A 22,330-nucleotide genomic window follows, 5' to 3' on the forward strand; every position below is an offset into this window, starting at 1 on the left:
ATCTGAGTGAATCGACTCATGAGTGAGTTTGCCGACCTATGCCCCTTGTCACACAATGCCATGCTGATGAAATACTTCGACCAGGTTGTAAAATATGGTGCTTCACACTAAGCACAAGTGAGAGCTCACCTGTGAATGGCACATGGTGCCATTCGGAGCCAAAGTGGTAACCTGAAAAGGCTGTTGAATCAGCACAGCAACATGCGCTAGCTTTAGTGCAACAAGGATCGTGCTTTTAAATGAGGTGAACAACAAGGGTGGTGTCAGAAGTGAAATTTTATTACAAGTATCGCGAGCAATGCACATAAAAAGCAAAGTAAATAAATATCCCTTAAATTTAATGCCAAGGAAAAGAACATAAAAGTAGCGTCCTTTTATAATATACAAATGGAGTTGTTACAAAGTGCCTGCTGCTCCTCTGCATCATCATACGCGTCTCGCAGCACAAAAGTCATTGTAGTACATGAAAACAAGGCACAGTCGAAGCAGTACTAATCGAACTCGCTAAAAAAATGCAAGTTCTTGGTTGCTGATATTTCTTCCTCTATTATTAATTTCTGTTTGTAGAACACGTGTTCGTCAACTATATTTTCTAGGATATGTAAAAATCGAGTATTCTACATGTATACACTATAGACATAAAGATACACTACAGTGCACTATGTGCATATACTACAAAATTGCTGAATGCATTAATTCATATGAGATTTTAAAAAATGACATCGCAGGACAAGATTTACCACTGAGCTACACTGTGTTATGTACAATGAAACAGCACATCAGTGCTTCTGATATGCAGAAAAAGAAAATTAACTGAAAAAAAAATGCAGGGCACCATTGAAGCAAACCAGCGTATCACAGCTCGTGGTGTCAACGAAAATAAATCTACATATATGTACAACTAGACTTTACAAATCACTGTGCAGGTGGCTTCTGCTGCAATGAGAGCCCGGGTGAGGGTACCAACGCCTTGCAGCTCGTGGACCACGTCACCGAGAAGTTGAACCTGGCAGTCGGCAGCTTTCCAATGATATCTGGCCCTGCCGCCTGGTGTTCGCGGCTAGTAACTCCAGCGCTTCGGCCTGCCGGTTGCCCACATCTCGCAGCTGCGGCATGAGCTGGAAACCAAGAAATGTGTTGCCATTATCACCTATGAATTTCCTGCTACCGACTCTTCGCTGGAAGCTTCTGTTCGTGAAGACTTTCAGTGTGTGCAACAATTTCCTCTCTGTTGAAAATCCACTGACCTAAAGGCATTCATGAATGGTGCTTAGTTCACCGCACAACCAATGCACTTCGTTTGGACAGACCAAAGCGGTACCGGAATTCATTTTCGCTCATCTCATCAAACGCATCTCACACCTCTAACCACCTCTGCACGAGAAGCAACCAAGCAGCCCTTTTCAGGGCTACACAATCGTTTGCCTGGCTTTACACGATGACTGACACAATCTCCTTCCGAAATCCTAGCTGCTGCAGTATGCATAACAGCAAGCAGGTGTAACCCAGGTGCAAACATGTGCATTTGTGTATGATGGCTATGTTAAGTTATATAACGAGCTTGCTTTTTGAGCAGTATATTTAGCAATAGCACATTTTCAGTTTCACTTTTTAAGCAAGTGACAAAATAGGGAAACATTTCAAGATGTTGAACATTCTTCTACTGCAAATTTTTCGCTACATTTCACCATAACTGCAAGGCAGGACACCTGTTTATTCCATCTGACAGTTATGCAAACAACTAGCTCCTGCAACCGTTTGCCAAATTTTTTTTGTGCAACTTTTTGTCTTTATGCCCACAGATGTCATCTCTTCACAAACATATAGCCGCACGCATGAGCATCACCTGTGAGCATGTCATACCATCTACAGCTAATCAAAAACATCAGCGAAACTTACGAGTTGTGGCACGGGGAAGGTCCTGGGCGACATCCTCTTCAGTCACACCAGCAGCAGCTGGAGCAGGGCTCACCTGTTAGTAGTAAGAAGTTTCTTGATTGACACTTGAGTGCAATTAAGAAGTATGGAGTGCAAGATGTGAAAGTTCACCTGCAAGCCGCGGAAGTTGTTCCCGACCAAGAACCTTGGCGGTGCAGGCGACGGAAGTCCCCAGATAGTGCACATGCTTGCAGGCTCTGATCTGGGGGAACCATCTGTAAGCATACGTTAAAAAAGACTATATCCCAGTATGGTCCCTACTAATGATAACAGTGCAGCTACACAGAGCTACAAACAATAATTCGTAGGGATTATTGTGGCGAATGTGCACTAATGCTGGAAGTGGAATAGCAATGTTTTTTTTAGAGATGTTTCAACAGCGGCATGCTATGACACAGACTTCGGAGAGAGGGTGGAGGGAGGCAAACCTACTGGCTACGCACCTCACTCGACTCGAGGGTCTGAGAAATGGCTTGGAACACGTAGGGTGCTCTAATGAGCAGGATCGCGAGTTGGGCTAGTTGGTGCATGTTCATCGTAATATAATCGACAGCGCAACGGGTTAAACACGGACAGAAAGAAGGACACAGCGCTGAACTCACAACTAAATTTATTTTCGAAAAAGAAAGAACATATATACAGATCAATGAGTCACCAAGACCAAGCACGGGTGTAACAACACAAACAAATTAATCATGTCTTGTCTAACAGATACTTGTATTCCTCATCTAGAAGAATGATTGATGGATGACTTATGCACTTGTTGTTGCATCTAATAAAAAAGGCTTCAGCTATTTCACGCGTGCGTTGATCGACATGTCTATATTTGATAGTGGTTTTCTGCATGTGGGGGACACATCTACATGATCTACAATGGGCTGCCAAATGCGACGTCACAGCGGCACCTGAAAGTGTCAACTCATGCTCACGTAGGCGTACGTTTAGGCAGCGCCCCGTTTGACCTACGTATTCACTGTCGCAAGAGAGAGGAATGGCGTACACCACGCCAGTAGCACAAGGCACATACTTGCGAACATGATTAGTAAAACACTTGTTTCCTTTCCCTGGCCTCTGACACAACGCTCTATCTACCCAAGCGCACACATTACCTACTTTAGTACGCGCTGAAAACAGCACGTTTACGTCATACCGCGCACCAACGTTTTTCAAACCATGCGCAGTTCTGTGTAAGTAAGGGATGACAGCATGCCTCTTTTTCTTGCTAACTTCCGGGGCACTAGGATCACGGTGACCAGGCTTCTTCAACTTACTTATCAGTTTTTCCGAGACGGAACAAATCACGTCACTCGGAAAGCCAGAGTTTTTAAGACGAGCGACCTGGATATCAAACGCACGCGCCATGAGGTGCTTGCAAGACTTCTGAAGAGCGGCACCCAGTACAGATGCAACAACAAGTGCATAAGTCATCCATCAATCATTCTTCTAGATGAGGAATACAAGTATCTGTTAGACAAGACATGATTAATTTGTTTGTGTTGTTACACCCGTGCTTGGTCTTGGTGACTCATTGATCTGTATATATATTCTTTCTTTTTCGAAAATAAATTTAGTTGTGAGTTCAGCGCTGTGTCCTTGTCTTCTTTCTGTCCGTGTTTAACCCGTTGCGCTGTCGATTATATTACGATGAACATCCACCAACTAGCCCAACTCACGATCCTGCCTCTTTGGCTGCCATGATCGCGATTAACGTCTGTAAGGCTAGGGCTGCTTCCTGGTACGTTCGGCATGGCGTGTGCCCGCCGGACCTGCAGTGGATGTGCGGGTGGTTTCAACCGTCTGTGGGACACTCAAGGAGAATCTGTAAAATCCTAAAGTCTGAGTGGTGGTTCCAAGTAAGGACATTGAAGGATTGCCTCAGAGTCGCTTGTGCACGATGAGGTGGTAGCCAGCACCAACAACGCCTGTACAGTGAGTGGTGCAAGACGTCGGACTGTTCTGCCGAGTTTTTGTGGCGCAGTGTGCTTTCCAAGCTCCCGGTTAAAAAGAAAACCAAGGCTGCCGATGCGCGGGTACTCAACCTGAGCCAAAGGCCACTTCCCCAGGAACATGAGCGGGTGCTGGCCCTCGGGCCCAAGTTTTGCTTTGAACCGTCATTAAACCACTTGGAGAAGGTGGCGACAGCGAGGTGTGTTTCGGGTGCCGTCGACGAGGATCATCGCTCAAGGTACGTCTCGGACTGCATGAACACCGTTGTCAGGACTGAACACACTACGCATAACAAAGGCAAGCTGAAAAAGCTAGTAGACTTTCTTTGTGAAGCTAAGTTGCGTGTGTTGGTTGCTGACAAGGAAGGTTTTTTTGTAACTATGGATGGTTCTATGTATAAGGATAAGGTAGCTGCTGCATTAGAGAAAAGCTTTAAGCGCGTTGATGTAAAAAGTGGGCGACTGAAGGAACATGTTCGATCCATGTTACTAACGCACAATCTGGAACGCCTAGCGGCAAGTGTGAAGAAGGCAAAAAAGCAAGAACTATCTGTTTTCTTTTCTGTAAAGACGCACAAGATTGGGATGCCACTAAGAACGATTGTCTCAGAAAAAGACACCTGGCAAGTAAATGTTTCCCGGTACCTACAGAAAAATTTGGAACGTTTGAAGATTTGTGATCCGCTAAGAATTTCTAACTCGGAATCTGTAATCACTTCACTAAAAGAACAGCCTTCTTTGTACCGCTATGCCATAAGTATAGATGTGGAAGATTTGTATTACTCTATGCCCCATAGTGAAGTGTTAAAGTGCATAAAACAGTGCATAAGAGAGGATAACGATGAGGTGCTGTTTCAGAGCCAGTGCGGCATTTCCGTTGAATCGCTTCTAGAGCTCGTCCAGGCGTACCTGAATTCAACCATTGTGTCTTGGGAGGGAAATAATTTTGTTCATCTGCATAGGGTCATGTGTAGCTCCTGTAATTACCGATATCTTTCTCGGGTTTGTGGATAGGCAGCTGCAAAAGCATTTGAATGAGTTAGCGTCCCATGTTTTCCGGTACGTCGATGACTTCTTGGTTCTACTTGACACTAACCTTTGCTCTGTACTGGTTGTTAATATTATGAAGGTTTTCAGGGAAAACGACATGGGTTTGCGTTTCACTTTGGAGGTGCCAAAAAACGATGAGCTACAGTTCCTCGATTTGAGACTGGCCTTTGTCAGGGATCACGTTTGTTGGCAATACCAACCGAGATCCATTAAGCCAATTTTAAATTTCAACTCAGGCCACTCAAAAACTGTAAAAAGGGGAATTGCGTCATCTGTACTGGGTGCCGCTCTTCAGAAGTCATGCAAGCACCTCATGGTGCGTGCGTTTGATATCCAGGTCGCTCGTCTTAAAAACTCTGGCTTTCCGAGTGACGTGACTTGTTCCGTCTCGGAAAAACTGATAAGTAAGTTGAAGAAGCCTGGTCACCGTGATCCTAGTGCCCCGGAAGTTTAGCAAGAAAAAGAGGCATGCTGTCATCCCTTACTTACACAGAACTGCGCATGGTTTGAAAAACGTTGGTGCGCGGTATGACGTAAACGTGCTGCAGCTACCCTGTTGCTATTATCGGTGATATCGTTATGTCCGAGAAACGTCGAAATATGTTTGAATACATGTTCAAGGACCTTAGAACATGTACACAGCAATGATATTGGCCTGCAAGACGAAACTGCTGAAGAATCTTCTGCTATAGGAATCGGTACAATTTTGCTGCATTTCCAATCAGAAGGAACCTCTGCTTTAGATAGTGATAGGTTGAATCTGATGCACAGGTATTTACTGCAACATTCGGCATTACCTGACGAGGAAGGCATTGGGTATGCCGTCAGTACCTGAGCACATTTCGGTGTCAATTTTGAGCAAAATCGACAAAACGCCCTGCTCGGATACGACAACGTTATCAATTGGCTGGCTTTGGAATACTGCGATGAAGTGAGGCGTTCTGCAGTCATTATTTGTGAATACAGAAGAAAAAAATTGATTAAAGGCTGATGCAATTTGCGGTTGTGACGCGATCATCTCGCCATTTATACATAATTTGTATGTTGTTTCCTTTTTAGGAGCCAAGTGCCGATAGAATTTTTCCGGTGCCGTGAGCGGAAAGTTCCGCATTGTCACGTTGAAATAATAGTCCTTGTTTTTCCTAATGCAGTCCATTACCTGCGCACGTATCAATGAAAGCTTGTTTTTTAGATGCGTAGCAGCTCTTTGACTAGCCTGTGTAACGCTGTCCGTCCGTCCGTCCGCACAAACGGGGGGAGGGAAGTGATTATTAATAATAAAAAAACAGGAAGTGAAGGAAAAATGAGAGCCCGCAACTGTTCTATCTCAAGGATGAGACCTCAGCAGTAGCTCTCAGGGGGAAGGGATAAGAGGGATTAAAAGAGTAATAGGAGAGAGTAGAAGTGGGGGATCCGGTGAGCGGAGATCATGGGACGGGGCACGATGAGCCGGCGCACAAGGACATCACGGAAAGGGGGGCCTATCGGTGAGAGGTGCTCGGCTTGGCTGACGGGGGAACCGTCACGGCACGACGATCGGTCAGAGGCACAGAATCCAGAGAGTCGAAACTCAATCCGAGAGAGGTAAGCCTGTTTCACATGACAGCGATTTTGCTCCAAGAGCGGAGCGGCTGCCGTCGCGGGAGCCCAAAAATAGGTTTTAAGAGCGACCAGTGGACTTCGTAACGCCGGCGATCCAGATCGCCGGAGTTGGAAAAAATTCGCTCGCGGCAGAGCGTCGCCCAAGGTCAAACAATGGGAGAGCAGTGACGTGGGAAGCACGTCACTGCAGGGGTGGAGTCGAGGAACGGGCGCGCGCGCCGGGAGGAACTCACTTTCCTAGCAGACGACATCCGCAGCAACGAGCTGGCAGTGTAGAAGTGCCGTTCTTTTCTTTTGTTGCTCTCTACGGCGCTTCCGTCAAAGCAGACAAATTGTTTGCACGTGTAATTTGTTCTTTTGCATTTTCATCGAATCGTGGCACCAACATATGTCCGGTCAGGGGGAGCCTACGGCACTCCGCATGTAGTTCGCAGCACATGCTGCTTGTTTTTTCTTGTTTAGCACTCTGGCCAAGCACGTTCGAAAAGTTTGCTGTTTTCTTTTTTTAATGGTCACGTACCCAATGACAAGTGCCGCCGCCTCATTACTGGAATGCCCACAGGCCAAAACGATGGACGAGCTCTTTCACAAACCCACAATATCGTCGACTGTGGCCGCTTGCATCTGGTTGCCGGCCCTGACGGCGCACCAACACCTTGCGGCATTCGAGAGCAAAAGCCACCGAAAGCCCCGTGAAAGCTTAAAAAACCACAAAAGCCAATTCTTTCTTTTGTTTTCCATGGCCAAGTGTATAAGCGTGCCAACAAGACTTGCGTGGGTAAAAATAAGAAAGCTGGAACAGAATATACGTGACTACTGAAGTTGTTTAATTGCACACTGTATACTGCACATTTTCATCATTCAAGGTTTAGACCGCGTGAAAATCGAGCACTGAAGTAGAAGACTGGATGAAACTCGCAACCCAAGCGCATCAAAATAAGCGAACTCGGAGAAAGGAACCTTCGGGTAACGGGCGCTTTCCACAACCATCACTGCGCATCGCAGAGGCGCGCGCCGCACAAGAGCGGTGCATGTGAAACGAAGCCGCGTCCGAGCGTCCTGGTGCCGCTCCATCGCCGCGGGCCCGCCGCTCAGTCGCTCGCATGTGAAACAGGCTGTACACGGCGTAGCGGACGATGCAACGTTATCGCGGCACGACGATCGGCGAGAGGCGGAGAAGACTCGGCATCGCGGACAACGCAACCACCACGCAAATAAATCCGCGGAGCGAATCCCCGCACAAACGCGAGGCAACGCGCTTCCTCGGCGCCAAAATTGGAGCGGTGCCAAGTAGGTCCGCCGCAGCTGGGCGTGACGTCACGCACCCTTGCACGCTTCCCTCGCAGTTGCGCGCGTACGTCACTCTCTCCTTCACCCGCCGGAGGCCGCAGCCAGGGGGAGGTTACTCCGTATACCTCCCATAGGATGCCTAATTCATGACGTCAGCGCTGGCAGGCCAAACGTTCCTTCAGTTAATATCCTGGGCGGCTGGGATTCAGAGACTCGAACGGCAGAATGGCGGCGCACACGGTATGCGTCGTCATGGCAACACTAACACCAGCCGCGCCTCCTCTCTCAGCACCCTCGCGCGCGGCCGTGTTTTTTCCTTTTTGTTTGGTTGCGTGCGCGCGCGCTCCTCTCGCTTTATTTATGAACCTCGACCATCCTCCGCGTGCTGCGCAGTGCAGCGCGCCGGGCGCTTTTTTTTTTTTTTTTTGCATCCGCTGCGCGTGCTGCGCCGCGCGTTCGTTGCGCGTTTGAATGTGCGCAATTTGCAATCAGGCATTCTGCAAACACTGCAGTCGTGCAGCATGTGCCAGAACGCAAAAGAATGAATTGCACTCACAACACAAAATATCTTGGTCTCTTTTATTCTCCTCGTTTCCGAAAATCAACATTGTATCAAATGTGGTGCGATACAGGCTCAGGATATTAACATATACGTGTTCATGATCACTAAACAACACGAAAGTTCTCGGCAATGTTAAGAATTTAAAGAACAGTGAAAAAAAAACAGAACATAACACTAGGGCACATATTCAAAAACACAATATTTATACTGACAAAAGTGCAGAACAGCTTCTGATATATGCGCCGATATTGCACAAATTTATCATACACTAACAAAATACACACCTTCCTGCAAAAAAACAATGAAAGCAGTTGAGATACCTAAAAGCAGATTAATAATGTAAATATTTTAAAGATGTCAAATGAACTCAACATAAACACAACTAATATTGGCCGCACTTTATTGACTACATTTCCAAAAACGTTGATCTTCATATAACTAGTGATGATAAACGCGAAGAAAGTGAACGACTGATATCGGATTGATCATGGCATCTCTTCTTGAAGTGCGCCGATTCTGCAGTTCCAGTTTTCTCTCTGGGCGCACCGATCAGCTGTGTTGCGTTCCGAAATACACCTAAAGAAAAGGGCAAGTTCAATCAGATAAAGAGCGCCGTCGACTCGTGCAAAAGTTAACTCGTTTGTTTCGTCTCAGCGCAGCACAAGTTTTCATACATCTACCTAATGTCTCACAAACGTGGTTATAGGCGATGGAGAGTAATTAACCGGAGACAAATGCAAAGCACACACTCAAACATTCTGTGAGAGTTGTAAACCTGTAACTATAATTACGTCGCATGGGCTTCAGTCCACTGCTTGTTCGTATAACGATTTAAACGCAGCATCGTGCCCTTTTCAAATCAGTCATTTTTGAAAACATTAACTCAAGCCCCACTGCAAAGAACAGCTACTCGGTATGGACGTGAGTTCAAATTGACACAATGAAAACCGCGACTCAAAGTTCGTTGTCTGTCTGTCAAGGGCACGCTCACCTGTCGTTCTTTGGGGGCGGCACATATATCCGGGACTTGTTCTGGAAGTATTCAAGCAACAAAGCACTATGCACGAACAGCGCGAGTCGTAAAACATCACGTCGCACAAGCACACAGCGAGAGCGAGCACCATGAAACGGACGAGCGACGACGGCTGACGCACGCCTTACCAACGCCAGACACGAAACTTTCTAACGGATTTCAAAGTCGGCGGCGCCAGCAAGGCGGCAGAAAGCGCGCCTCCCGCAGGAAAAGGAGTTGATCCCGCCAGAGAGGGGGTTGAAGAGAGTTGGGAGGAAAGAGAACGGAACGGCAGATTTTAACTCTGATCCCAGTCAACAGATGGCGCCTCAATTTGCCATACCGGTCACGTGGGTTTCTTTCACTAGCCTGCCGCAGCTGCGGCTCCAACGCCCGCTCGCCTCCCGTGTCTCGTTTCAAACAAACGTTTACACAGTAAACGCTAGACCGAGTTTCGCTTCAAACGAATCTTCCAGCGCTCACCGCAGCACCCGCGTTAGCGCCGTTCAACACGTGAATCCACCCGTGCGCAACGCTGCTGCTTTGCGTCCTATCAGCGTTCCTTTCGGGGAGATGGTCCAATTTTATTGCGATAGCAATTATATGGACAGTCTCGGCTGGTTTTTGTCCGTCCCCGTCGCCGTCATTTACCGTATATGTATAAGTATGTATATATATATATATGAAAGTCCCAAAGAAAAATAATTTAGAAAAATGCTTCCGAAGCGCGGAATCGAACCAGGGACCTCTCGCTCCGCAGCCCGTGGCGCTAGCCACTACGCCACAAAACGCCGATCCCCTAGGCAGCTAACGGCGAGCGCTATATACACACCCTTTACCGGTGGCCGGACTCGGAGACGGCATGCGCTTATAAGCGTTCTTCATTGCCAGCGAGGTGGCGCGAGGAGCGCAACAAAGGTCTTTCGCTCGCTACAGCGGCCGCGTTTGCGAAAGGAGCGCGCTGTTGAAACAGAAATATAGTAACAACTGCGACATTTAGTTCGCGCTCGTCCTGTGTGTTCGTTCGTTTCGTGCTTCGTGCGATTCAAGTATCGAGCTGTGACGCATGGTAGTTCGCGCTCGTCCTGTCTGCGTTCTTTTCGTGCGTCCTTTGGGCTCGAGCGACGCGCTGGCAATTTCGAGCTGCTTTCCGTTCTTCGCGTTAGATTCCAATTTGTTGCTATCGCATTCATTGCTTCGCCGTAGCGGCGAAACTGTGACTTTTGTTAGCAGTCGAGGGGGACAACCGGATACGCTTTCCTACCTTTTCGCTTTACGTTGTAGCTGAATAATTTCTTTATTATCCAAGGACTAGTATTTCGTGTCCGTTTCGTCATGTTTGGCACAAAATCATTCACACACTTCAGCACAACGCTCTTGAAAAATCACCATAATGCGTCAACGGCGCCAGCGGTTGAGTCGCGTAAAGCAACGAAATCAGAAAAGGAGTAGTCCAAGAAGTCTACTATTGCAACATCATTGGCACGTCCGAAATTTCGAACTATGCGCATATCTGTTATTCAGAAATACCGTCATAGATACGCGTGGTTGGCTTTTGGCAAAGCAGACTTCTACTTACAAGGAAATGATCTATAATTTGTTTCGTGTCGTTTTGAATGCGAGTAGGTTCCATCAATACTTTTTTGAAGTTGTGGGAGAAGAATAGATCTAGAAACGGTTCCGCTGTAGTACTTAGGGGTTGGGGAAATTCGCTGCCTCACTTGATAGCAGGCACGTTGAAATCGCCAGCAAGTGTTACAAGATGGAATAGTAGTGCAGCATAAGAAGTCGTTCAACGTATCAAAAAGGTCCTATTACTGTTGGCGGACGAAAAACGCTCCGATGATTAGCGAAAACTCAGTTAGGTGAAGCTTAATCATTATGCTTTCAGTACCAGGAATGTCAGGAAGTCTAGTTACATGCAGGGACTCACGGAAAATGATTGCCACACCACCACCCGAGATTTTCTGTCTCTGCGGAATATTCATAACCGGGGGGTACTATTTCGTCGCTCCTAATATTCGTGTACAACCAGGTTTCTGTTAAGCATACGGTGTGCGGTTTATGTGTAAGCAGGATGCCTTCCAGTTCGGCCACTTCATTGACGATGCTCCGTCCATTTAGCTGGATACATACGAATGGCTTATTATCCGGGGGCGTATTTAATGAACTACGCTTATCCTGTTGGTGAAGCGGTACCCGCACTTTGCGCTCTTCATCCCATTCAAATATGTCGTTGTCTATATTAAAGGGGTACTGACACAATGTTTCGCGGCCGAGATAGCCTGCGGGATCAATTCCGGTGAACATGCGTATATCATCTGCAAAATACCAACAGCGAATATAGCTGGGAAGTTCTTTTAAATGAATTTCGAAGTTTGCGTGAGCGATCGACATCCTCGCGCTACTGACACCCTCAAAGGGACCCTGGGGACCCCCTTCTTCCCTTACATGACCACGCTGCAGCAAGTTATGATGACGTCATAGCCGCCATGTTTCTTTGCCGCGTTCGCTCCAGCAGCCTACTTCTCGGAGGCTGCTCGCGAACCGCGTGGAAGTGCGTCACGTTCTGTGTGCTGACGTGATCGAGCGCTGCACCCGCTAAGTGGTGATAGTTGCACCCCCGATTGATTGATTGAATAACTTTATTAAAAACAGTCCTGAAGCTCGGTTTTTTAGGCCGAGGCGGGCCGCGTCCACGTCGGCACCACCAGTCTGAGACGGGTGGCGGCGTCGTGGGCCTTCTGGACAGCGCTTAATTGATCGTCGAGTTCATCGCTCTTGTACCCGGAGGCTTGTCGTTTTGAAACCGAAGCTGACACTGGTCGGTAATGAGGAGCCTGTAATTAATTATCTGTCGCGCGCTGCAGCAAACGATGTGCTGTGTCATGACCAACAGGCCCCCAGCAACACATTGCAGCAAAAAAACGCGAGGCCAAAATTTTTGTGTCAGTACCCCTTTAAGTTTATCATAAATGAGCTTGACTCTTTGGCCATTCTGTTTGTTCAAGGGGTCGTGAACAGAAAATGAAGCTGCCCGGTAGTGATTTTCTCTGCTTCAACAAGGATGAGACATGCCGATTCCGAAATCGCACTTTTCTTGGGCTCCTAACGACTATGCGGCCCTACCGGCCGCCACAGGCACTAACGTCTGACGTCATGCTAAGGGAAGTTATAAACACAACGTTAGCTTTCTTTTGCTCTAAAATAACACATTTATAGGAACCTAGAAAAGAAACAAATAACACAGCAACTTTCGCGCTCTGACAGCTCTTGATCTGCGTGTTTCCGCTTTCAAGTACATCCGGGCTCCGTCATGTGTGTATTCTTGCCTTCGCTCGCACGGTGCAGCGTCCCAGGGGGCGATCGGAGATCTCTGTTCTGCGCCGTTCGTTCGCGCTCGTTCTGATGAGCGCACGCGATTAGCTGAAGCCGAACAACTCACGCCACTCTAAGGGGCGTGGCCATTCTTTCTTTTTCTTGATGTTTTCTTTTTTGGTGACGTCATGCCGCGTCATAACGAGCATGTCGTCTGCTAAAAGTGAACGGAGAGCGAGCCCGTTCGCTCGCGTTCTCTCGAGCGAACAACGGCGTCGCACGGCATGTATTTGGAGTGAGTGCGGCGGTTGCGGCTGCCGCAACAGCTGATTTTGAGAAAATGGCGCTTGCAACGGTGCTTCCTTGCTACGTTGGCGTTTCTCGAAGCAGATGCAGAATGGTAGGAGGTGCGAAATGCGTTTGAAGAGATGAGCGAGTGTGAATTCCGGCGTCGCTTTCGTTTCTCGAAACGTACGGTACGTTGGTTGTGCGACGAACTCGACCCCGTCATCGGGTGCCAACGAGCCAGTGGGATTTCAACAGAGCGGAAGGTGTTGTCTGCGCTGAGATTTTTTGCCAGCGGATGCTTCCAGCGAGCTGTCGGCAGCGAGGAATTCATCGGCCTGTCGCAGTCGTCCGTCAGCGAAACCATCCACGAGGTGGCACACGCCATTACTGTCCGACCCAGTGTTTTTAAGGGGGCGATCGGAGATCTCTGTTCGTTCGCGTTCGTTCTGCGGTGCCTACGTCACAAAAAAGAGAGGAGGCGCAGCTCTCCCGCCGAGAACCGCCGAGAGGAAGAGGACAGCCAATCGTGAAGCGGAGAGCTTTCCGGAAGCAGACGCGCATCCTGTGACGTCGGCACGGGGCCCGTGAAGCGTTTCTCGCCTTTTAATAAATATAATTACTTTACAGAAAATTATTGTTTTGCTTCTCAAGCTCAAACTTTCTTTCAAACGGCAACAGCTTGAGTAATGATATTTAATAATGTTAGTTTTTTTTGACGTCGTCGCTAGATGGTGTCGCGCACGCGAAAAAAAAAAAAGAGAAAAGTAGCGGCTGACGCAGTTACAAAATGTCGTCCCATCGCAACGTCTGGTCTGCGTTGGTTCTCGGGTGTCGGATCGTCAAAAGGAGCTTCTGCTGGCTTTTGTGAAAGAGCACCCACAGATCGCGACGCTGTCGTGCCCGCTGGAGCCGTCGTTCACGAGGGAGGACCGACACGACATGTGGCAGGAGCTGGTAGCGCTTTTGAACGAAGTCCCTGCGCGTAACACCACAGCCTTGCCAAACTCCGAGAGCAGCAGAGGTGAGTGCGAGCACAGTCGTATTGTGGTCTGTCATCTTACACGTCCCGCTTGTGCTTTACAGCGGCACCGGAGGCGGCCAGATTACGGGTTACCGCGCCGCGTCGTGCTTGACAGGGACTGCGCGGGTCGACAGTACGCGAGGCCCAGAGTTCGGGTGATCTGAATCGGTAAGCACTGTCTTAGAATATCATTGTTACTTGTATGCTGCGAACTAGTGTGCTCATTTGCTTCGAGCCATTACGCGCTGTCAGTTTTACTTTTTCAAACAATATCGAGTGAATCACCCGGCCGCCGCGTTGGCTGAGGTGCTAAAACGTTGCGTCGCTCAGAACAGAAAGCAAACAGCCACATTGGCGGTGATGACGAAAGAACAGCCGCGAACTATATTTCGAAGCTCATTAGAGCATCGTAATATAATCGACAGCGCAACAGGTTAAACACGGACAGAGAAGAAGAGAAGGACACAGCGCTGAACTCACAACTAAATTTATTTTCGAAAAAGAAAGAACATATATACAGATCAATGAGTCACCAAGACCAAGCACGGGTGTAACAACACAAACAAATTAATCATGTCTTGTCTAACAGATACTTGTATTCCTCATCTAGAAGAATGATTGAGGGATGACTTATGCACTTGTTGTTGCATCTAATAAAAAGGCTTCAGCTATTTCACGCGTGCGTTGATCGACATGTCTATATTTGATAGTGGTTTTCTGCATGTGGGGGACACATCTACATGATCTACAATGGGCTGCCAAATGCGACGTCACAGCGGCACCTGAAAGTGTGAACTCATGCTCACGTAGGCGTACGTTTAGGCAGCGCCCCGTTTGGCCTACGTATTCATTGTCGCAAGAGGGAGGAATGGCGTACACCACGCCAGTAGCACAAGGCACATACTTGCGAACATGATTAGTAACACACTTGTTTCCTTTCCCTGGCCTCTGACACAACGCTCTATCTACCCAAGCGCACACATTACCTACTTTAGTACGCGCTGAAAACAGCGCGTACTAACAGCGCGTAACAGTGCGCTCTGTCCTATCTCCAGTTTTTTCCTCAAACGTTTTGCGCACAAAAAAGGGTTCCTTTAAAGAAAACCGATAATAGGCAACGCGGATTCAGAAAAGGATTTTCAACCGTGACGGCACTCGTAGACCTAATTCATGATTTCTCAGCAGTTATTGATGAACAAAGCCAAATCGACATTATCTTTCTCGACTTTGAAAAAGCCTTTGATCGCGTCTCACACCCTAAACTCCTTTAAAAACTAAAACCATTGTTAAATAATGATTCGCTCCTTGCACGGATCGAAGCTTACCTTTATGGTCGAACCCAGTGTGTCAGGATTGACGATGTGTGCTCAGATCCAGTACCTGTTAAGTCGGGCATTCCACAAAGGTCCGTGCAGGGGCCCTTGTTCTTCTTATTATTTATTGATACAGTTCAGAATGTACCCGTCAAAATTAAGCTCTACGCTGATGACTGCATAATCTATCACCACATTCAGAGTCCTAGTGACCAGGCTCTACTGAACAATGCTAGCACAACTTGCAGAGTGGCGCACAGATTCGGCAATCAAATAACGTTAAAAAATCAGTTGCCATGACGTTGCAACGAAAACCACAGCCATTAAGTTCTTCATATTGCATAGGCGGCAACTCTCTCGCTGTTGTAAACAGATATAAATACCTCGGGGTTACAATAATGTTGGATCTGAGGTGGAATGAACATATATCGGAAGTGTGAGGAGGGCAATGCGGAAACTTGGTTATTTAAAAAGGAAATTTGCGGCAATGTACACACGAGGTAAATTAATAGCATATAAACTTTAGACCGTCCTGTAATAGAATATGCATCGATAGTTTGGGACCCATACACTCAAGGCAACATAAACAAGATAGAATCTGTCCAAAAGAAAGCGGCTAGGTTTGTATATCGTTCTTATAGTTGGCGCACTTCTGCGAGTGCCTTGGTAAAGAAAGCAGGTCTAGAATGGCTACAAAAGAGGCGCCAACGTGACCGATTAAAACTCATACACCTGCTATTCCATGATAACTTGGTATACATAAACACACGTACACAGAAGCAGTGTTCCAGGCGAGCCACCCGGTCCCACCATAATAAAAAAGTTGTAGCGGCTTAGCTCGCCTATGCTAGGATGTACGTAGCGTCAGCTAAGGTTCGGCTGATTATTCTTAGCTCTCCTGGTTGTCTAGGAATAGCTTGATTATCCTGCTTACTGCTGCTTCAATGACACACACATGGTGTAGGCAATTACGTGACAGATGTATATTCATTTTTGCTAAACGCCATTTCTCTATTGCCACAAAGACGGCTCGGTGGTCAGTGTAGTAACACGCTGCCGTCTCTATGGCCCCAACGCCAGGCGCTGCGCCGGGCGTTGGGGCCACAGAGACGGCAGCGTCTCTATGGCAGCGTCTCGTGCCCGGTCCCAACGCCCGGCCCACGGCTATCGTCACTCCTCTGGAATGCGCAGATCGGCGAAGTGCGCGCGGCGGCGGCGACGACTTTGGTGCGCCATGTGACGTCACTGCTTCTCGCGCATGCGCAGCACTGATCTTGTACGTGCACGCGAAACCGCTCCGGCTCGGCCAGTGTAGCTAAGGCTACAAAAAATAAAGAATATTCTTGCCGCACTGAAACCTCTGGAAACTCTTTTTTTTTTTTTCCGATGACAATTCGAGAGTGGAACCGCCTGCCAGCCGGTGTTGTGGAATGTCCGACTACTGATTCTTTTGTACAAATTCTTCAGTTGTAATCGCCTTCACAATCATTTACGACCATTATATTTCAAATGCTGTCCACCTTACGCTTATTTGTTTCGTTTTTCTTTAGCGCGCATTATAGCCCTTTTGTTTAACCCCTTTTAGTTGGACGTGATACCACTGTCGCATCTCCACTTACGTGAAAACGAAGTACTCTCATATCTTTCTGCAATTAGTTTGCTCGTACCAGTGCTTGAAAAGTGCGTATACGGTTAGTATCTTGCTCTTCTGGAGCGCTCTTTCTTTTATTGCGATAGCAATTACATGGATAGTCTCGACGGGTTTTTGCCGTTGCCGTCATGTCCTCCCGTATGAAGTGCAGAATGATAAGATCCCCCCGCACATCGTATGTTCTACCGTGGGTAAAAAGCGCGCGAGCGGGGGCGACGAACGCGGGCCGAAGCAGAGATCAAACGAGCCGGCCCATTTCCGTCGCTCGGAGGGTGCATGCGATAACATCGCCCCGCTCAGGAGGCCTGCCGTCGAAGCAGACAGCAAACGCCCCGTCCGCTTTTTAACGAGCATGAAAAGACGCGAAAGAGGCGAAGGGGGGAGGGGTGTTCATGCGAGCAACAACTTTGAATCTAAGGGCGCGGGTCGCGATCGCTGGCGCGCGCGCTATCTCGACAGATCACAGCGGGCGGCTCGTATACCTTCTACGTGCTGCGCTCTCAACCGCGAAGTTGACTATGCGGAGAACATCCTCTCCCTGGAGCGGCCGTATACTCTTACACCAGTGTTCTGTAGTTTCGCGAGATCGGATACAAAACAGTTAGTTGCCAGCCTCACTTCGTATAACACTACAATTTGTTGCTATCCCATTCATTGCTTCGCCCTTGCGGCGAAACCGTGACTTTTTCCCCCTTGTTCTTGTGACACGAGTGTTGATCTTGATTTGTTCACTTCGGTTTGTACTTGTACTTCCACTCCTACATACAGCCTCAGCTAGAAGCTAGCGGTACTGTAAAAATAAATAAATAGGTTGCCATCGATCTCTGAGTACCACCACCGGTAAATGGTGTATATTGTTAGCGGTGAAAGAGCGAGGCATTCACCAGTGGGATCATCTCTTGGTGCAAAGGCGCGAGCGCTGATCGCGAGCTGTGGTTGGCGGATCCTGCTTGTTTTCTCGCTGGACCTGCGGTCTGCCTGCTACCAGACGTCGGTCAATAAACCCCCTTGCAAAGTGGTGGAGGAGCTGGGTAGTTAAATCTGGAACTTCGAAGCCGGAGCTGCCCACTGCGCCGACAATGCCTGATCAGACCACCGAGCAACGGCACCGCCCAACAAGGCACGGCACAGTCGCCGCTGGTCATCGTGCCTACCACCCTGCGCCAACGCGATCCTCCCTTCTTCAACGGCACCGAGGACCAAGATGTGGAAGATTGGCTGCTGTTATTTGAAAAGGTGAGCGCCGCCAACAAGTGGGACGACCCCTCGAAATTGGAGTATGTCCCATTCTACCTCAAAGACGTCGCCAGCCTGTGGTTCCACAATCACAATTCGGAATTTTCCACGTGGGCCGCTTTCAAGACCATCTTGGCAGCTGTGTTTGGTCGCCCCGCAGTACGCAAGCTCCGCGCCGAGCAGCGCCTACGCGGACGTGCGCAAAAGCAGGGCGAAAACTTCACCAGCTACACGAAGATGTCATCGATCTATGCAAGCGCCTGAACCCTGAGATGACTGAACAAGACAAGATCCGACATATATTGAAAGGCATCGACGATGACGCTTTTCAAATGTTGCTGGCGAAGGACCCACGTACCGTGTCCGCGCTTGTGACCTTGTGCCAGAGCTTCGAAGAACTTCGTAAGCAACGCGTCTCAGTTCGGAGGTCTATGACAGCAGACGACTCCCTCGCCGCCTTGACCGTCGGTGGTGATAACACCTGTTGGCGCAGATAAAATAATATGTACGCGAAGAAGTGGCTCGACAGCTCTCGTGCCTGTCGATTTGCCGACCACCGAAGTGCCCACGAACTGCCTATCGCCGACTATCAGACAGGCTATTCAAGAGCAGGTCTCCGAGGCGTTGCCGTTGCCGTCCGCCTCTCCACCGACACCAGTCGCCGCACCACTGACTTATGCAGCTGCCGCAGCAAGGCCGCCGCGTCGTCTGCCGGTATCACCCCCACAACCTGTGCGAGCGTCCACCATGCCATTTCTGCTACACCGCAGCACTACGGAAATCCCTGGCGCACTGCTGACAACCGGCCCATCTGCTACGCTTGCGAGATTCCAGGTCACGTGCACGCCTATGTCGTCGGCGCTTCGCGGTGAACCCGGAGGGCACCAAGATATCACGACTACTCGTTTCGGCCGCCATACCGCGCGCCTCACACGCCACCTGAAGTTTACGAACGCGACGTGCAAGCTGCTCCCGATACCCAAACCTTTGCTTCTCGACGCTCTGCTTCCCCTTCACCACGTCCTCGTTCTGTGTCCCCTATGCGTCGACGACCCACCCCCACTGAGACGGAAAACTGACTGCCGCAGCTCCGGAGGCACGAGCTGCGTCATCGTCTATTCGTGTAAGTCCTCGCCTGTCCCCCGCCAATCTTATTGATGTAACTGTCGAAGGTGTACGAGCACTTGCGCTCATCGATACTGGTGCCGCAATATCCGTGATCAGTCAAAAACTCTGCCGCTTTATTCGTAAAGTAACGACGCTTTCTCCCGTGGTTTCCCTCAGCACTGCGAGCACACAAAAAATTGAGCCCGTACGGCGTGTACAGCCAAAGTGGTAATTCGGGACGTGTGTACACCATTGAATTCTCGTGCTGGCTTCATGTTCCCAAGATATCATTCTAGGATGGGATTTCTTATCACGCCATCACGCCGTTGTCGACTGCGCTCGGGCCGAAGTGGAACTATCTGCGTTTCGTGAAGCGCCTTCTGTCGATGTGACCGTATCTGCTGTGACCAACCTTGTCGTCGCGACGGACATTGACCTCCCTCCTTTCAGCGCCGTATTTGTTCATGCCTACTGCGCTTCCCTTTCTGACGTTACTGTTTTGTTCACGCCATCTGACATCTTCGGTAGCCGCCACCACACGTCGCTGCCATTCGCCGTTCTGGCGCTTCGTCAAGACACCACCGGGATATTTATTTCTAATCCCAACTCGTGTCCTCTCAATTTGCGCCGCAACGAGACGCTCGGCCACATTCAGCCTATCGATGAAGGCGTTATCGTGCCTCTTGATCTCTACGACACCAAGCTGAATCCGGAACTGAACGCGTTGGTTCCTCACCTTGCGTCGGACAGCGTGTCCTCAGATGCATTTCACCGTTCCATCGACAGCCATCTCGCTCCGGCTCAACGAGAGCAGCTTCTTGCCCTGCTGCATGAGTTCAGACGTTCGTTTGACTTCCCCCAAGCGGCGCTAGGTCGAACAAATACCGTTGTTCACACAATTGACACCGGGGACAATACTCCTTTGCGCCAGCGCCCCTATCGTGTGTCATCAGCGGAGCGTCGACTCATTACAGAGCAAGTTGACGACATGCTACAGCGCGGAGTCATCAAGCCTTCTCGTAGTCCTTGGTCTTCCCAGTTGTACTCGTCAAGAAGAAAGATGGTTCCATCCGATTCTGCGTGGACTACAGGCGCCTGAACAAAATTACGAGGAAAGATGTTTACCCTCTTCCCCGCATAGACGACGCCCTCGATTGTCTCCAAGGTGCCGAATTCTTTTCTTCGCTAGACCTGCGTTCGGGTTATTGGCAGGTCCCAATGGCCGAGTCTGATCGCCCGAAAACAGCGTTCGTCACACCGGATGGCCTCTACGAATTTACAGTAATGCCTTTCGGACTTTGTAATGCGCCCGCAACGTTCGAGCGAATGATGGACAGCATTTTACGTGGTCTTAAATGGAAGATATGCTTGTGCTATCTTGACGACGTTGTCGTTTTTTCACCCGATTTCACCTCGCATCTCACTCGTCCTGCGCAAGATTCTCCAGTGCCTTACCAACGCAAATCTTCAGCTTAACCTGAAGAAATGCCACTTCGGGGCTCGGCAACTCACCATACTTGGTCATGTCGTTTCAAAAGGACGGCATCTCCCCGACCCTGACAAACTTCGCGCTGTTGCTGAATTTCCCAAGCCGACTACAGTTAAAGAACTACGGAGCTTCGTGGGCCTGTGCTCATATTTTCGTCGCTTTGTCCGGAACTTCGCTTCCATCATCGCCCCGCTCACCAAACTGCTTGCTGGTCCGGCGGATCTTTCGAATTGGACACAAGCCTGTGACGAATCCTTCACTACTCTGCGCCAACTACTTACTTCGCCGCCCGTCCTGCGCCATTACGACCCAACTGCGCCAATCGAGGTACACACAGACGCCAGTGGCGTTGGCCTTGATGCAGTACTCGCGCAACGCAAACCTGGTTTTACGGAGTATGTGGTCGCCTATGCCAGCCGTGCCTCACTAAGCCGGAAGTCAACTACTCTGTAACCGAAAAGGAGTGCCTCGCGATTGTGTGGGCGTTAAACAAGTTTCGCCCCTATTTGTACAGCCAAACTTTCGACGTGGTGACTGACCATCACGCACTCTGTGGTTGGCGTCGCTAAAAGATCCTTCTGGTCGGCTTGGACGTTGGGCACTTCGCTTACAAGAGTTCGACATTCGCGTCGTCTACCGATCGGGGCGAAAGCATTCTGATGCAGATGCTCTCTCACGATCACCGTGAAATCCGATGAAAAGGAGAGCTCAACCATTGACTTCCCCCTCGCCGCTGTTAGCGTCACCGACATGTCATCTGAACAGCGGAAGAAACCCTTGGATTGTCTCTCTCTTGAATAAGCTCTCCGACTCCTCAACTTCCGGATACCCGCGGGCTCTTCGCCGCCAGGCAACGCATTTCGCAATACGGGATGCCCTACTATACCGTCGCACCTTATCAAGTGGCTGGTCGTAAATGGCTGCTCGTCATACCCCGCCATATGCGGTCTGATGTCTGCGCATATTTCACGCTGAACCGCAACATGCACACGCGGGTGCGCTAAAAACGTATGAGCGGATCCGCCAAACGTTACTACTGGCGGGGTAATGTACACATTTGTGCGAAAAAAAAATCGGCAGATCCCACGCAGTGTGGAAATCGAAGGTAATGCGAAGCAGCCAGCAAAGAGCTGATAAATCGTCTTGTTTGTCATTGAGGCTTATGAAGTCTTCATGTCGAGACATCTAGTTCGCTATATATCACGAGATTGTCATACATGCATGCGTGTATATTCTGGTATATGCCATGCTGATGAAACATATATTCTGCTACATATATACGAATGTGCGACCTGCCATTTATGTTAGTCACGCACTCTTGTCATGCCATACCAATTTAGGTATATATCCAGTAAACAAAATGGCCGGGAGTACACCATGAGCGTGGCATCTAAATCATACCCTACATGACATGCATGTCATGATTGTCGTGTTACCACCTGTCATGTTCGTCACACAGTCACGTCGCGAGATACCAATTGGTGTATATTAGGCTAGCGAAACGGCC

General features: G+C 49.0%; 1 protein-coding gene across 1 annotated transcript; it reads right to left on the reverse strand.

Moving 5' to 3' along the window:
* Positions 1–266: 266 nt before the first annotated feature.
* LOC119388676 (uncharacterized) lies at positions 267–2,163 on the reverse strand. The gene is made up of 3 exons (XM_037656131.2): positions 2,050–2,163; positions 1,900–1,972; positions 267–1,118 (listed from the first exon to the last, which is right to left on the reverse strand). Exons 1-3 carry the CDS (start codon positions 2,161–2,163, stop codon positions 916–918), a joined length of 390 nt encoding a protein of 129 aa, XP_037512059.1. The 3' UTR covers positions 267–915.
* Positions 2,164–22,330: the final 20,167 nt, after the last annotated feature.

The sequence above is a fragment of the Rhipicephalus sanguineus genome, chromosome 1 (assembly GCF_013339695.2).
Source record: "Rhipicephalus sanguineus isolate Rsan-2018 chromosome 1, BIME_Rsan_1.4, whole genome shotgun sequence".
In the NCBI taxonomy this organism is placed as follows: domain Eukaryota; kingdom Metazoa; phylum Arthropoda; class Arachnida; order Ixodida; family Ixodidae; genus Rhipicephalus; species Rhipicephalus sanguineus.